At 46.0% G+C, this 18224-nt stretch overlaps 1 protein-coding gene across 3 annotated transcripts in view; it reads left to right on the top strand.

Moving 5' to 3' along the window:
- BAHCC1 (BAH domain and coiled-coil containing 1) overlaps positions 1-18224 on the top strand; it is a 683113-nt gene that overhangs the window by 498967 nt on the left and 165922 nt on the right. For all 3 annotated transcript variants that reach the window (XM_069655151.1, XM_069655152.1, XM_069655150.1), the window contains 2 exons: positions 526-664; positions 16070-16184. In XM_069655151.1, the coding sequence (XP_069511252.1) occupies positions 526-664; positions 16070-16184 (254 nt within the window). The remainder of the gene's footprint in view (positions 1-525; positions 665-16069; positions 16185-18224) is intronic.

Genomic DNA, 18224 nt, shown 5'->3' with positions numbered 1-18224 from the left:
TGAACATCCCCATCACACCTGCACTCTACTGTACAGAATCAAGGCAATTACAGCAGCAGTGGGTATACAATCCTCAGTGAGGAACATCTTTGATCTTCAAATTCCTATTTAGCAAGAGCCAATTATCGTCCACCTATCTCAAGCCATCACAACAGATGTTCTTCACCATATTTGAGCCTTATTAGTGAGATCTAAATAGCATACTTCAAGAATAATGATGATGTAGTAGTGGCTAATTCCAAACAATGGCAATATATTTGAAAGTGCCCACTGAAAATCAATTACTGGGATCACTACTGTCCTGTATATTTTTAATTTTCAGGTCCAAAGGAGTTGACACCAAGCATCCCTACTTGCTTTATAATTCATGTACAATGCAGTGATCTGTAATAGCCGCACAACATTAATACCCTATATAGATGACCTTAGATGTCACAGGCCAAAACCCTTAATGACCTGTCTCACAGGCCTGATCTCTCACAAACCTTCTAAAGCAGGATTTGCTGACCTTCTGTCTTGTCGTAGGGCCGGGCAGTGAGCAAGCTGTTGGCAAGCTTTGCTGTAGAGGACGACTTTCAGTTTGATGACAACAGCAGTTTTTCCGAAGGCGACGAGGAGGATAATCACCTTAGGAGTTTGGCAATGGAGGAGAAGGTGCTCCAAGGTAAAGGGGCATTTCTCTCACTGTGTGGCTGTGCCTACATATATTTGTGTATTTGTGTGTGTATTTATATTTGTCTCCTATTTATAGAGGTGTTGCTCCCTTCCTTATACTATATTCCTGTCACCCGTTGCCCCATCCTCTTTAATGCCAGACACTCTCTCTCCCTCCCAACCTGTTTGGAAACCTGCATCTAAGCAGGCAATGCGAGGAAATCGCTCTAAGAATGTTGCACAATGCAGTTACAGAATTTCTATCTTCAGAATCGCTGGTACATGAGCTTCCCATCACGCGCCTATATACCCTTCTCCCGTATCTAACCAGCCTTATCAGCCCAAACATCAAGTTCATATTTTTCCTCCTAGAAATCCGGTCCGAAAACTATTCTGTCTCCTTTCTGTCGATTTTAAGTCACTTTTTTTTTATCCATGTTCTTTTGTTTTAAAATGCAGAAATTGATGTTTTCTTTTTTGGGGGACTTTAACTCACACACCTTATTGTATTTTCGCATTTTAAAGAAAAAAATCGATTCAATAAAATGTTGTATATTTGCTGACCTAATTTACACATTTGTCCTTTACCGTTTTCCTATATGTTCTCATCCTGCATGTCACTGGCTTTAAACCTTGTATCCAGTGCACACGTCCCTTCTTTGCTGCTGGCCTGCACAGACCCTGTGCCACATGCTTGGGAAATGTTCATCTGGTAATGCGTTGTGCCTTATCTGTGGGAATCGCACCATGGGTACATTTATCAGAACTAACACTAGTGTGGGCTTCTGAAAAGGTAACCCAATGGAACTGCAAGGGCGTGTCACACTTTGTTCTAACCAAAGGTTGAACACAAAGGCTTGGACATAAGCGATTAATGGTTTGGCCGCAGGCACAGCTGACACAAATAAAGTTTACAACTAATAGAATGCCACAAAGATGTATACAAATATCCTATTTATTACTAAAAGCACACATGCATTAAATCTCTAAGATACTACACTCTAGAAAAGCACACTCTATGCACACAAACACACACAACCACACATACGCACATAGTTCAAAGTATATCAAAGCAAATACTACATTGTTCACAGTAAAGTGGGTAGAGAAAAATGGTTTAACAATTTAATCACAGGCCTTATGTGATATAAGGCTTAACCAAACTCTTCATAGTAGTCTTTAGATGTCCAATCCCTACTCTATCCACAGACCCTACTGCTAATAGAAGGTAGCACTAATGAACCAGGTTCGACAACCCACCGTTATGGCTTAGCCAGTTCAAACCTAAGGATATGATGGCTTGAAGAGCAGCTCGAAGCTGCCTCAAAGGTGTTTTAGGTCAAAGTTAGGAAGTTTGTAATACGAATAGCTCGCAGATCAGTTTTAACTAAAGGAAAACAAACCACTCCCAATTCGTACTTATTGAGGGGTTCCCAGGGAAGACTCCTTTACCAGAACTCCTACACAATGGTCAGGTAAGTGTAGTTTATGGCTTGGAATGTATGCCTGTTGAGTCCCTATGTGTAGATGGGGTGCCTAAATGTGGTATGCAGTCTCAGCCCTAAACTCTGATTCCAAGAAAACTAACCGCCAGGTAAGGAGGGGTCAATGGGACCAACTACTCATACCTTTGGACTAGTTGCGGGAGTACTAGGGATCGCAGTTTCAGAGTTCTGTCCTCAGTGTCTGTGTCAGTTCTGATCTACCGAAGAAGGCATCCTTCCAGGAATTCTCTAGCTTGGTGGGTAGGACACTGATGTAAGTTGACATTGTGGCTCACACAACCATGGATGACAGTAAGTAAGCTGCAAGCGTGGCAAGTTGTTATGGATCAGGCAGGCTCTGATTTTACTAGCTGGAGATCTTTTGCTCCAGGAAGGTACCTTTTCCTGGTGGAGAGCAGTATTCGCAGACAAACTATTTCCAGTCCCACGTCGGAATTGTCTGCAAAATTGTCTGCAAAGTGACAGGCTTCCAGGAAAGATGGTGTCCAAGCAGCCAGTTTGTAGATGTTCAGACTCTGGGATTTTCCAGTGGCGCCTTTGTGGTCCACAGATGTCAGAATGGCTCTAAAGGACACAAAACTGTTTCTGCCCACCAGTCTCGGAGAGGAAGGCACCCGATGAAGCTCTTCACGTGTAACTGTAGAAAGTCCTGAGTTTTCCTGGAGGCTAGCTTTGGCAATGCATGTTCCTCACCTGCAATCATTCAGCGTTTTTGGATTCTTGGTTCCAGTGGGAAGCATCTTCAATAGCACCAGACCCTCTCTTTATGACCTAAGCCTAAGCTGGGAGCAACCACAGTACTCCTTCCCATCTTCTCTCTTCTGCTAATCTTACAATTGCTGTGATTGGTGTCCTGGGCCCTTATGCATCCTCGGAGCCCCTGGCCTCCCACACCCAATTGCCGCAGAATCTGTCTACCCTCAGCACTTGCCTCAGCACACCCTCGACCCTGGAGGCTCGCACTTACACCCAATGTGGCTCCAGGCCGTGTACCACTCACCATACCATGGACTTAATCTGTTGCTCACCCACAAGCACAGACTCTCAAGCACCTACCCCTTCTGCCCTCTCCCTTGCTGCACTTGCATGTTCTGAATATTTTCTATTTTTTATTGTGTTTCACTCCCATTGCCCTGTGGGCACTTTGAAACAGTATGTACTTTCTGTATAAGCACCTAACAAGCGAACAATAAATTAAATAAATAAATACTGAGATGTGCATTATCATGGTAAAAATACTTATGCACTTGTAGTTAAGCGTTCATACCCGATCCGGCGGGCCGTATCGGATGGTATAGGCCCCCGGGCCGATAACTCCCGATCCGCCATGTTAGAGAGGGTATGAACACTATTAGCATCCCGGGTTGCCAGGCCGGTTACTCGGGGTGCTGCGAGCATTGTATTTTGATTCAATGAACAAGAAATTTCGTTGGCAAGCAGGAGCAGCAACAACATGACGGCAGCCGCCACAAAAGAAAGCAGGTAAGTGAGAATGGGAGTCGGAGGGACCAGAGTATATTTAGACAAGGGAGGGTGGGGGTAAGATGGTGGGGCCGAGGAAGCAGCCAGCAGGTGGCTGGAAATGCGGTCTTCGATCGGCAGATTCAACCCGGCATTCCGATCAACATGATTGGTTGCTCACCCTGCCCAGGGTGCTAATGCACCATGAAAGATAATTTGAAATTGCTTCACTGCCACCAGCTTGTACTGTGCATATAAAAAGAGTAACAACCAGTATGTAAAAGTAAACAAAAAAAAGAAAAAGTCCCACTTCAGGTGGCTTGCACTACAATAAAACGAAAACATTTAAAAAGAAATTGGAGAAGCTCTTCTTACTCTGGGAGCCATATGGACTACCCAGTGCACCCCAAACGGCATGTCTAAAGCAGTCTAAAATAGCCTCACTCATCACAAAATAAGCCATAGTTCCAGATATGCTGGGGGCATCAATTAAGTCAGTGGAGGGAAAGTTGCAAAAAGTGAAAGTTTCCCTAACACAGTCTTGGATGTCTTCTCCAACATATGCAGGCAAAAGGAAGGGTTCCTCTACCGTAGACAATTTCCAATTCCGTCCTCCGCCACCATGCTTTGCATGTGTATAAGGAGGTTTGTGTACTGGAATTGATGTGGGTGGCTAAAGGGTCTATCTGTTTCGAGCGTGAAGCTGCATCCCCAGTTTGTGAAGTTTCGATTGGGGAGATATGAACCAGTTGCCTCCCTCAAATAGGTGGGACAACTGTGCACAGCTTTCCTCGCCTCCCTGAAGTAGGAAGACTCCGCAGATTTGCAATTGGCCTACCTCTGAATGGAGTGTGCTGCTATATGGGCATCTTCTAGCCATAGGCCTTGAAACGTCTCTGTCATTCTCTTTACAGTCCTTTACCTGATCATGCAACCATGTTGAAATCCAGGTTTCAGTGATAGCAAGAACGCCTTGGGGAGGAGCTGGAGAGAAAGTAGTCAGTGATAAAGGACGTTTTGTTGCATAAAGACTGAGTATTCCAGAGTGCAATGTTCAGTTGGTGATGTAAGGAGGAGTAGAGAACTTGAGCCTCAGAGGAATAGAGGCGAAGTGGATAGGTGTTAGAGGAGGAATGTTTAGCTAGTCAGCTGTGTTTGTTGGAAAGAGGTGAAAGCGAGATGCAGTAGTGGAAGTTTTGAGTTGTGAGTTTTATAATAGGGATCGGAAATGAGAAATTTGTAATCAACGCCAGCGGTAAAGATTAATTCTAAACCTTCCAGCCTTCACCGCTTTTGTTTTGCTAAACACACCCCGAGTGGGACGGGTGTGCCCAGATTTGGGTGCCGTGCCTGCTGGGCCTAGAGACCCAAGCTACTCCAAATTAATGAGGCCCAATGAGACTGAAACATATCTGGGGATGCTTGTGGTCTTGTGCAGAAGGGATATTACCATGTAGTTTGGGCTGGACTTCCCCTTTGGGGTGGGACCAAGCATGATTTGCATATTGTCTTTCCCTGTATGTAATGGCTTTGCAGGTGAAGAATGATGGGTTGGAGGGTTGCCCAGAGCAATGCCAGAGGTTAACATTCATTCTAAACTTTCTAGCCATCACCTCTTTTGTTTTGCTATTCCCAGGAAAGTTTGGCTTCATTTGTGTGATAGAGCCTTCGTGAATGTCTTTGTGTGGTTGGATTAATGGTGTGCCATTAGTTTAGTTTAGTTTATTACTTATATATTGCACCTAACCCAAGGGTAACTGGGCGCTTGTACTTGAATACATAATAGGTTACATAATAGGATACAATTGATAGACAGATTTACAGTTGCAGAGTTACAGAGTCACAAGACAGTAGAAAATGTATTTAAAGATGGATTAAGTCAGGCAGGTTCTGACTTTTAGCGAGAGAGATTACAGTCAACACAGGTACTTGTAGGTCAGCAGTAGCTGGAGTACATAATCATAAAAATAAGTTTCTGTTTGTGTGTGCAGCATATAGAGTATATACAGTATATACAGTGTACAGTGTGGGAAATAGCCTGGTGTGATAGATAGTAGTTTGGGAGAAGAGCCAAGATTTGGTCTTGGCTCTGGAGGCTCAAAATGAGGTTTCAGATCTAATGGCTGGCGGGAGTGAGTTCCAGCACTTGGCAGCAAGCACTGGGAAGCTGGATCCTCCAGCCGTTTTTAGGTTCTAGTTAGGGATAATGAGTTGGTTCAGATAGCTGGATCCAGTGGGTCTGTCAGACTGGGTTCTAGAGAATTTATTCATGAGGTATTTCGGTGCTGTGTTCGAGAGACATTTGTGCGTGATGACTAGGGATCGTAATGTTATTCTGTCGCGTACGTGTAACCAAAGTTCATCCCTCCTGAAGGATGAGATGTGGCTGGAGCGAGTTATGTTTAGAGCTGAACTTAAGGCATTGTTTTGCAGGACTTGAAGTTTGTTTAGGTTTCGTGAAGAGGAACCGAGGAATAAGGTGTTACAATAGTACAACTTCGAGAGGATCAGAGCTCTGGCTAATGTTAAGAGGCCATTTGTTTCAAAGGTAAGGTTTGCAGGCATTTATAAGTTTGTTGGTGTAGGCCGTAGTGGATGCTGTGATGTTCACTTGTTTTTTAAGGGAGAAAGTGGAGTCCAAGTAAACACCAAGTGTTTTTACTCGACTAGAGACTTTTATGGTGTTTCCGTCAATGATGAAGGCAGAATAGCGTTCATCTAGTTGGTTAAGGCAAGCTCGGGAGCCGATGATAAAGAGTTCAGTCTTGTCATCGTCTAAACAAAGACTGTGCATGGCCATCCATGCTTGTATTTCTAGATAGATGTTGTTGATCATTTTTGTGTCATTTATATAGCAACCAGTGAGCGTGATGAGGATCTGGGTGTCATCCACGTAATTAGTGTAGGTGACAACCAGATTGTCAAGACGATCAAAGAGGCTTGGTAAATATATTATAGCGTGTGGGGGAGTGTTAGGAAAAGTTTGTATGCAGTACCCTTTGGGACCCCTACACACAACTATGACTACAGGTGTAAGCAAAACCAACCTTTGGTATAAGTCTGTACTGCACAGTTTTTGGTAGCAGAGCTGAGCAGCCAGGCTTATCTCAAGAGGTAATGTGAGCTGTAGTGATGTTACACAGAGGTCTACAATCACAGGTGTTAAAATAAACTCTTTCACTCAAGGTTTCTTTGTTAAATACTTATTAATTTATTTAACTGTCAGTTATAAAACATTCATAAGAAGGAGGCAATATAATCACAAACAAATATACTTCAGTACTGTACACTCTAAGTTTCTGAGGCATTTAGAATACTTTGAAGGAGAGGCAAAAAGGCATAGGTTATCAGAAGATAGATAGAATAAAGTTATTTCTTAGGCAGTGCAGATATTTTTAGTTCACCAGAAGAGTCAATTCAATTCAATAGGTTAGGCCAAAGTCAATAGGATAAAGTCTTGGATAGGACAAAGCAGTTCTGGTAGATAAACAGAAAAGTCTCTGCAAAAGTTCTTAGGAACAGTTTGTAGCAAGAAGAATCATATGTTGGGTCACAAGCTGATTAGGCCTGTGAGTTGGGAAAGTTTCAAGCACTTTCACCGCGAGAGGTAAGTACTCTCAGTCTAGTTTTACAGTACCTCTACAAATGAAGAAAAAGATGTAGCTGGTGACCCGAGGTCACCCTCTGTTCCTGGCAGTTCCTGCAGATCTCGCTTTTCCTGGGCCTCAGTCGTGCGGACAAGAGGGAGGACGTCGGGGGACTCCTGCACTGCACTGGGACTGGACATAAAGCTGGCAACTGGCAAATCTTCAATTCCGGTAGCTGTAGTCAAGCACACAAGCTGGTGTCCCTCTCCCTGGTTATTCGGTTTCCTACAGCACTCTGAGGAAAATACAACCAGCTCCGAGAATGGTATCCAGGTGGCTTAGTGGCGAGTTGATTGGTCCCACCAACTCAAAGGGAGAAGACGTCCTTGAAGGGCTTCTCTGTCGAGATGAACTTAGCGATTTGGAACTGCAGCAGGGCTTCACCGGGCAAACCAATGGTCCAGGAGTTGCAGTAGCCGTCCTCTTCCAGCTCGTCTTCGGTTCTTTCATTCCAGTGGTCGACTCTGCCTTCCAAGCCAAGCCTTTTATTCATTTCTCTCCCATTCATTCCAGCTTAGCTGTCACTCACCCAGCAGGGTGGCTATCATTGCCGGACAGTCAGCCAGCCACTCACCACAGAGTGCATTTGGGTCTCCTAGGAGACTAAGCACAGGGAGTTTCGGACACTTCCCTCACTTCCTACCCACCCCAGACACTCGGGCGCTAGAGGCGGTCTTCACGCCTGAAGCCCGCCATAGATGAATGAACAAAGGAACCAAACCTGGTTTGGCGCGCAGAGCAAAACTCTAGAAGGACCTTTCCACAAAGAAACAGTGAAAAAAGAAGACCGGGACCTGTTTTTACAGAGGGGGCTCCGACGCCATCTTGAAAAACATCCCTCCCTTGTCTTATCACACCTAGAAACACTTAAGTACAGGTGGGTTATAAATGACTTAACATATCATATCATGAAGAATACTAAAGAGGCTTTAGTGAATGGTGTTGATGTTGCGCAACAGCGGAGTTGTTAGGTAAGAATTGGTGCAGTCACACTGTGTGAGACTACACAACACTTATCTGATTGGCATTGGGTAACCCACCTTTTGGTATAGGTCTGTACTACATATGTTGGTAGTGTCACTGAGCAGCCAGGCATATCTCAAGAGGGGTAAATGTGAGCTGTAGAGCTGTACAAATGAAATCCGTAAATACAAGTAGCCAAGTACTTAAGGTTTCTGTTATAAATAGTTATTTGTTTAATTAACATCAATTTTTAAATACACCTTCTTTAAAAAGGTAATTCGTGTAACAATGTAAATACACTTTAATATTACTTTTCAGAATCCGAACAAGTGAGTGGATAATCTTTGGATATGCTACACACAATTCCTACACCCTGAGGTGACTTCAATCACAAGGACAGTAAGGGCATTTATATATACTTTGCAGATTCTGAGGTTGCAGAAAGGAATGATTTAAGGAACAAACAGGTTACACAGGTTCTCAGTATATGTGAGGACACTTAAATCTTCCAATGAAATCTAGACAAGCCTTTCACCGCAGTAACTGACTAAAACAAGTACAAGTTACTACATATGAGGGACAAACAATATCAAAGTCAATGTGCTAGAAGATTCTGCAGGGAGCCAGGATAGCCAAAGTCAATTTGAAACAGTCTATGATGCTGAGGCACTTCTTTGAACCAAAGCCTTGCATAAAGTTAGAGAGTTTGATAGAAAATCACTTGTAGGGTCACAAGCTGTTAAGCCGTAGAGAACAGAATTGGAATCAATTCTAAAGATAAGCCACTGCAATTCCCGACTGAGAAAAGTGCAGATAAAAGACAATTGGCCTCATTACGGGCCGGCGTTAACCCTGCTGGTGCTACCGGCGGGTTGACGCTGGACCCGTAAATATTTCCCAGCGCCTGACTTCTCGGTGCCGCCGGGAGATTACAACTCCAGCGGCCCGGAAAGTCAGTCAGCGGTAAAATGTAATTCCCCATTCCCGTAGAGTTCCATAGGACCCTATGGGAGTGGGGACACTGAAGCACCGGCAAACAGTGCCGGTGCTTCCGTGACCGGTCTGCCTACAGTGGTCGCTGTGCCCGGCAGGGTCAGACCTGTCGGGCACAGCGGCTCCCGCAGGGAGACCTGTAATATGCTGGACCGTAAACAACGGTGCCGGTTAGCTTACCGGCACCCTTGGTTCCAGACAGGCAGGATCATAATGATGCCTAATGAGGTAAGTACCCCAAGTCTAAACAGTACCTCTGGATTGAAGAAGAGTGGTCCAGCTGGATTCTGTCCTGCTACAGTGGTGCAGTCCCAGTGTTCCTGAGCCTCAGTCGTGTGGATAAGAGGGAGGACGTCTGGAGGTCTCCTGCGGCGGTACTTGGGAGGTCGTCGGCAGCTATGGGCTCTTTTCGGTTCAGCTGCACTTTGCGGTTTCAAGCGCTTAGCAAACAGCACTGTCGCGGATCTCGGTTACCGGTTGGGCTTCCTTCAATCCTTGGATCCTTCACTCTGGTGAGGGCACTCAAGCTCTGGTCGTCCTGCTTCTGGGGGGTCCTTAGGAGCATGCTGGAGCTTCTATCCGGATTTCAGACGTTTCACTCAACTACGGATTACTCAACCCCAGGCACTCGGTTCTTGCAGCAGTGAAGAAGTACAAACAGTCAGGGAAGATGGTCCAGTGGAGTTCGTCTCAGGGTTACTTGGCCCAACTAACCCAAGGGGAGAAGTCGTCCCTTCCGAAGCTTCTCAGTCGAACTGATAAAGGAGTTTCAGCACAGCAGTAGGGCTTGACCGGGCAATTCGAAGGTCCAGGAGGTTGCAGCAAGCTTCGTACATGGATTCTGCATCGGGTGTTTCTCCGAGTGGTCGACTCTGCCTCTAGTCCCAAAATCCTCACCTTTTAAGCAGGTTTCTCCCATTCATGCACAGCCTATGCTGTCAATCACACAGCAGGGTGGCTGCATTCAGTCTTTCCTAGAGACAAAGGACAGGGTAGTTTCAGGCCCCTTCCTCACATCCTGTTTGGTGTGTAGAACGGATGAAGTACTTAGGAGTTTGGATTGGCCCTGAGGTCAAATCATTACTAAGGATCAACTTTTATTGCTTAATATCGAAACTCAGAGCAGATATGTATTGATGGTCACTTCTGAAACTTTCACTATGGGGCAAGGTAAATTGCATTAAGATGAAAATGGCACTGAGAGTCAACCATGTCCTGTCCATGATTCCAATGAAAACATCAAACAGATATTTAAGGAGCTTGATTCATTAATGCAGAAGTTTCTGTGGGATGGAAAATATCCTGGACTCGCATTGAGGAAGATGCAGCTACCATTGAAGCAGGGTGGTATGAATTTGCCAGATTTTTTTTTAATACCATCTAGCATTCACAATGAGAAATTTGTGTCGCATGGTGGAGACTGAACCAGACAAGTGGACTGAATTTGAATCCAACCTGTTCCAACTGGAACCCCGGGCCTTGATATCTACGACGTCAAAGGGATCCAGGCAACTTAGTCCTCTTACTGTCTTTTTGCGTGAATGCTCGCACTCCTTATCCTAACGATCCTAATGCCTGGATTGCGACCCATTTCTTTTTCCCGAAACATCTATTTGACTGAATCGATCAATAACGAAACAAGGAAAAGTGTTGTTCTGGCCGTCCTGGTACGTGACTGGAATTCGATACATCAAAGACCTTCATAAAAATGGAGCTTGGATCCCATTTACACGTCTACAGAAGGAGTTTGGTTTGATAGACTGCAGCCACGCCGAATATAGACAACTAAGAGGTCTAATATCTGCTAAGCTTGAGTTCACACCTCAGAATTATGGGCAAAGTGCGTCCTGGTCATCGTTGGAACTCTGTGCCCGAGCAAGTCATCCTTCTGCCACCGTGTACAATGTCCTTGCATCCAAACAAAAGGGGGTCTCTGAACTTGCAATGGTCTAGGTTGGTGAACTGGGAGAGGAAATAAGTCCTGAATGTTGGCAGAGATGCTGCAATAATGTCCGCTTCTCAAGCATGGACTGAGTCGGTGATGTCCTCACAGACTAAGTTACTTTTTAGGGCATTTTGTCACCGGGAAGAATGTTCAAAACAAGTCTCTCAGATAAGGACCAATGCTGGAAGTGTAATCAATCAGTAGGCCCTTTGAGTCACTTGCTTTGGAGTTTGTGAGCGGATGGACCTGGTGCTGCAGTGCACTATCCCGAGAAAGGCTTCACTACTGATTCTTTCGGCCACCTACTCTCCTTCCCTCATCTCTGATTGCCTAATCACCATTAAAAATTGGTGCGTGGCCAATGATCTTTGTCTAAATGCCAACAAGACTGAGATCCTCCTCATCGGTACACCTACACCATCCTTTCCCCTCTCTCTCTGGCCGGTTTCCCTTCCTTAGCCCTTCTCCTACCCCTACCTGTGAGGCTAAGAATCTCAGGGTTATCTTTGACTCCACACTTTCCTTCTCCCCACACATCTTTGACGTCTCTAAAAAGTCAAACTTCTTACTTCACTTCCTCTCCTTCCCTCAGAAGCTAACTGTCTCCAGAGCTCTGGTTCTCTATAGGCTGGACTATTGCAACAGCCTCTTTCTAAATCTACCTCCTCCACTCTCCACCCTTTACAACTAATACAGAACAGGAATGCAAGACTTGTCCTTGGCCTCAAGCTCAGGGATCATATCTCTCCAGCTCTGAAATCTCTTCACTGGCTCCATGCGGCTGCAAGGATCAAGTTCAAGACCCTCTGCATAGCCCACAAGGTTTTCTGGGGCCAGGGACCGCTCTACCTCCAACTTTCTCTTCCAAAGCATCTTCCTTCTCGTGCTCTCCGATCATCCACCTCCAACGCTCTGAGGGTCTGATGCTCCTCCAAGCAGAGAGTTGGGGGCAGATCTAGCTCCTCGGCTGGGGCCTCCCTCTGGAACAGCCTCCCTGCCACTTTCACACTTGAGCAGAACCACCTTCGGTTCCGGAAGCAACTCAAGACCTTCCTTTTCGCTTCTGCTTTCTCTCTTCCTCTCCCCTGCTGATGCACCTAACTGCTCCGCGCACTGGTCACCTGGTCACCCTCTGAACTCGGGCCCAGGTTCCTGCATGTCCAGTTGCCCTTGCACTGCCTCCAGTCTCCCCAGCACTTAGGGGTCTGTATCTGCAACCTTACAGGCCCTTCTCTCTGCACTTTTGAGCCACCGGCTGGCTGCACTTGTGAGTTAACTGCACTCCCCCCGCCCCGGCACTTCTCTCCTTCCCTCTTCCCCGCACTTGTGCAATCTGAATGACACAAGACCTAGTAAGATCGTTATTTTGTCCTCCCTTTGTTTCCCCCTCCTTGTCTTGTAGCGCCTAGAGACACTTGTGTACAGGCGTGTTATAAATGCCATATCATATACTGGTGGGGTTGCTACATGTTGAGCCATTTTGGTTGTCTCTTCCTCTGCATTTTTGTTACTATTATTATGGTATTTATTCAGCGCAGACCTATTTTCGAGACGCAACAGAGCGCTTTACAGAGGTGTACAACAATACAGATACACAACGGAGTGCTTTACAGGGCTATACAACAGCACAGAGGCATAACAGAGAGCTTTTCAGAGGTAACAACAGAACAGATATACCAGAGGGGGGAGGATACTGTAAGGAGCCAGCTATGAAAGGCAGACACAGAGTGCTTGTGGTTATACATTTTTACTAGCAACAGTGTGGGTTTGAAACTACTTCCCTGTCCCTAATCTAGGAGGAATTGCCCTGCCTCAACCAAAACTAATGAATCTGTCCAGTCAGATGTTGAAACAGACGGTCTGCCCGGTGTCCGTAATCCTATTCTGGCCCTCACACTCCAAGTGTTCAAATGTTCAAGTTCAACACAACAAAAGGTTTCCAATGAAGACTATTCACGGGTTCAGGGATCAGCTTCCTTCCCCATATTCCTTCTATAATGTTTCACCAACTCAAAAGAATATTCAGGCACTGAGAGGACTACTCTCCCCCCTCAGTCAATTTACTTCTCTTGGGGTATCAGCTCCCTTTCCCAAGCGTTCTCTTCCCCTTTTACATGTTGCCAATCCCAAGGGTATGTTTCTTCCTAAGGACTCTCTTTCACTCTGTACACTTTCACAATAGTTCATTAATTCAAGGGCATGGCCTTCCTTAAGGTTCTTCATGCCAGGTATTTGGTCTTGTGAGTTGTAGAAGTTACAAGCACTTCCACAGTGAGAGGTAAGTTCTCTTAGGCTAGGTTTACAGTACCTTAGTAAAGAAGAAAAAGATGCAGCTGAAGACTTCTGTTCCTGTACAGCTCTGCAGGTCTCACTGTTCCTGGGCATCAGTCGTGGGGACAAGAGGGAAGGAGTCGGGGGACTCCTGCACTGTACTAGCACCGTCAAAGCTGGCAACCGGCAAACTTTACTTTCAATGGCTGTTTCGGGTTTCAGCTCTTTGCGGTCCAGCAAATAGCAATAAGCGTGGTTCCTGGCTGCCAATATGGACTTTCCTCACATCTGAGGTCCCGCATTGACCTGAGGGGGGTCAGGATTGGTCAATCCTGCTTCGTGGGTGTCCAGAGGATCTTCCAAAAGCTTTCAGCCAGCTTACAAGCAACACACACAATCTGGTGTCCCTCTACTTGGCTCTACGGTTTCCTGCAGCAGTCTGAGGAAATGCAACCAGCTCCGAGATGGGTGTCCAGTAGGCTTACTTGGGAGTTGATTGGTCCCACCAACTCAAAGGGAGAAGTCGTCCTTACACGGCTTCTCTGTTGATGCGAACATGGCGATTCGGACCTGCAGCAGGGATTCACCAAGCAAACCAATGGTCCAAGAGTTGCAGCAGCTGTTCTCTTCAAGCTCTTCTTTGGTTCCTTCTTCCAGTGGTCGACTGTGCTTTCCAAGCCAAGCGACTCGCCTTTTATTCAGTTATCTCCTATTTATTCCAGCCTAGCTGCCACTCACCCAGCAGAGTGGCTGTCCCCGCCGGCCAGTCAGCCAGCCAATCACCACAAAGTGCATTTGGGTCTCCTAGGAGACTAAGCACAGGGAGTTCCAGGCACCTCCCTCACTTCCTGCCTATCCCAGACACTCTGGAGCCAGAGGCGGGTTTCACTCCTGAAGCCTGCCAAAGGTGAATGTACAAAGAGACCAAACCTGGTTTGGCACACAGAGAAAGACTCGAAAAGGACCTTTCCACAAAGAAATGGCAGAAAAAAAAACGGGCACCATTTTTACAACGATGGCTCAGCACCATTTTGAAAAACATGGCTCCTGCGATTTAACATCACCGGATCTGCTAACAGTTCGCGGTCGGGGTAAATCATGGTAGCTTATTTGGAAAACCACTGCCACCAGCCATTCTGAGGGAAAGGGTAACATGTGAATGCTTCATGAGTAACTAGACACAAGGGATACTAAGTAACCCCTCCAGCACTCTATTGTAAAATAGGGTGTGCTGGGTCTAGAATTTTACAGGGCTAAGTGAATTCAATTTCTCTCCACTGTTCTGGGAAACAGTAGTTGATCCCAGAGAAGGTATTTAAACCTTGAGAAATCTGAAAGACTTCCCTGTGTCACTGCACTGAAGGTGCTTTGTGACTCTATTGGACAAGATGATACCTATGGAGTTGGTTAGACTCCATAACCAAAAAGAAATACAGTGTATAAACTCTCATCAAAATACATGAAAGAGTGGGAAAAGGCTCACACTCTCTCCAGGTAAAGAAGTTGCTGGGGGTCCCTAAGCTAGAGGGAATTAGCACATTTTTGAGAATTCTCCCTAACATGAGGATTAATCAAATTATATCTATTAGTTGGTGGGGGTTGAGTCTAATAATATACCATTAAGGCATAGGGGATTGAGGAAACATCCCTGGAAGAGAATGGGGAGCATGTCATTTTCTCCAACAATGTCATCTGGTCTCCCCGAGAGTCACCTTGCCCCAGGTGGTTCTCTATCAAATAGCCACCCCCAGGGTAACTATCAGGTAGTGTCTGCCATCCCTTGGCCACATACGGGGACGCCATCTCAGGGAAAGGAGCGATAATATCATCAGATTCAACATAATACAGAGGGGCACAGAGGAGGGGTACAGCTGTACAGGGTGGCAGGGAGTAGAGGGTTGGACGGCATCTAGCGAGTTAGGTGGCGATGTGATTTTTGTTCTTTTGTTTTTCTGCTGCTCTCTTACACGTGGATTCTTCTTTTTCTTTGTGTGTGCGCTGTTTCTTCCTTTTCTTCTCAGTTATCCCATCCTCATCACCATTGTGCAAGTCTGACTCTAATAATGCACTCTCACACCAGTTGAATGGTTGCAAGCATGTTTCCTTTATGGTTGTTCTACATATCGTATATTTATATTTTGCTATGAATCTGGCTATGTGCACAGACGCAAGCCTTCTAGGAGATGTGTGTACACTCTGCCCACTTTTGCGTTCCTCCGCTCCATCATGCACCTCCCGGCAGGAAGTGCTGGCGTCCTGCGCAGTGACACAGCTAGTCCGTTTGGTCGCTTCTGCATATTCGAGGCAAACATTTACACCTTTCCACTTTAAAAATTCACCATCTACCACTGCACTACCATGAATAACTATTTATTTTTTCTTCATGGCTCTCATTTTTTCTCCTCTGGGTCTTTCCATTCCGCCTTCTTGAATGCTGTGTGTATCTCTCTCCACTTTTCTTCCCCTGCTTGTAGCGTCCTCCTCTATTTCTTCATATTTTCCTACATTTGCCATCTTTCCCTCTTTCTATCTCTCCTAAATCTTGTACTTTTTTTGCATCTTTTTATCTGTGTTGGACTTGGTGCTCCTGAATAAAATGTCACAACTTTACCTTTGTCTCTATTTTGCAGCACCAATTTGCACCATCAGTCGAGAGGACCTGAAAGAAGGGCTGCACGTGCTCATCCCCAAAGAAGATAGTTTACTGTATGCCGGCAGCATCAAAACATTGCAACCTCCCGACATGTAAGCAGCAGTTAATGCATCATTTATTTCTGTGCATACGTGCATACATGCCATTGATAAAGACGGACCTACTAGTTATTTTCTCTCTCATCCAGCTTGGCTGTACATATATGGATCCACTGGCACATACTTCATTTATGTACATTTGTAACTGCGCTCCTGATTTCCTCACAGCAACTTGCTTTTACCTCTTCTTTCTCCATGCATATTCACACTGCGAACATGACCAGAGCAGCCTGCTGGTTCTTCACCTTCACATGTGTAGAGCTGTCGCTGACCATGTTCACAAACCCTCTTCTCTACACATATATAAAAGTGACCTTGAATATGCCCAAACGTACCTGTAGTTCCTTTCTGCACATGCATGACTGCACCTCCCTGATTCACCAAATTGTCTGAACAGGAATACCCGCCCTTTCTCTGGGCATGTTTGTTAATGCACTATCAGTATATGCCGAACCACTCACTTGTCCTTCTTTGGTTCATATGTATCCAGATTTTCAAAATTTATGGAGTCTCTTGCTTCTTCACCTCCGCACATGTGTGTTGGTATTTCCACCCTCTGCTTCCCTCCAGCCTTCCAGGATGTGTTGATCAGCTTTCTCAGCTTTACTCTCCCCATACGCACAACTACTACCACAACATGCTCATGGCCCAAATCTTGTGCTACGACTCTGCATTTGCAGCTGGCAGCGTAATATTTACAGATGGCTCTTCTATGAGCATTTGTAGCTGTGTCCTCGACATGGTATGGTATTGTTTATTTGTAAAGCACCTATACACAAAGCAAGTGTTTCAAAGAGCTCAAGGAAGGAGGGGACAAGGGGAAAAAACAACAGTCATTAAGAGCCCTTGAATTTCTGAACGTTACAAGTCTGCACGGGCAGAGTGGGTGCATGGAACAAGTGCATATAATACAATTAACGGTGTAGATAACAGCAAATAGGTCTGACGACGATTCTGCAGTTTTTCCAAGTGCATTAAGGCGCCACCATGCAAGGAGGGGAGACAAGGGAATCACATATAGACGATCTTCAAGTCATGGGGCATTCAGATCGTGCAAGTGCGCAGATAGGTGCAGGAGAGGGGAAAGGGGACAAGTGCAGCCAATGGGGGGGGCAAGTGCACCCAGACAGTCAGAAGCTGGGGTAAGTGCTGAGAGATGCCACTCTCATGGGTCATTGACCAAATGCAGTAACGATGAGGCAAGCGCATGGCCCGGAGGCAAGTGTGAGAGGACTGGCGAGGGTTCCAGGGACCTGTGCGACTCTGAGGTTCACCAGGCGGCCAGTAAGCAGGCTGCACAGGAAAGGAATGTTAGAGCGGAGAGAAAGGTTAGCAGGGTAGAGGGAGAGAGAAGGAAGAGGAATGGCTTAAGGAGTCTCCGGAACTGAAGGAGACCAGGCGCAAGATGGAGTGTGGCCAGGAGGCTATTCCAGATGGAGGCCCCTGCAGAGGATAAAGATCTCCCTCCAAATCTCTGCTTGAAGAACCGGCTCACTCGTAGAAGGTTGGAGGTTGGTGAGCGGAGGGCCCGGGAAGGACAGTATTTAGGTAGGCAACATTGCAGAGGCCCCAGAAAGCCCTGTGTACAATGCAGACGGTCTTGAACTTGATCCTTACATCCACAGGGATGCCAGTTGAGGGATTTCACCACCGGAGAGATGCGGTCCCTGGGCTTGAGGCTAGGATAAGTCTTGCAGTTCTGTTCTGGATGAGTTGCAGAAGGCGCAGAGCAGAGGCAGGGAGATTAAGAAAGATGCTGTTGCACTAGTCCATCCTTGAGAACACCAGGCCTCTGGAGACAGTGAACGGCTTAGGGAAGGTGAGAAAAGGAAGAGTACCTCTGAGGAGGTGTAGCTGGTAGTTGGACTTTTTAGATATGGCCGAAATGTAAGTAAAGAAGGAGGGAGTGGGGTTGAAGATGACCCCACGGTTTTATGCCTCGCAGGTGGGTGCGGGCGCAGGGCCAAGGGAGGCCGGCCAGAGTGAGAGTGGTAATGCAGGAGTCCCAATGCGAACAATCTCAGTCTTACTGGG

Source organism: Ambystoma mexicanum, chromosome 3q, assembly GCF_040938575.1.
Source record: "Ambystoma mexicanum isolate Mex_15411 chromosome 3q, UKY_AmexF1_1, whole genome shotgun sequence".
In the NCBI taxonomy this organism is placed as follows: domain Eukaryota; kingdom Metazoa; phylum Chordata; class Amphibia; order Caudata; family Ambystomatidae; genus Ambystoma; species Ambystoma mexicanum.
This window is presented reverse-complemented; position numbering and strand designations above follow the sequence as displayed.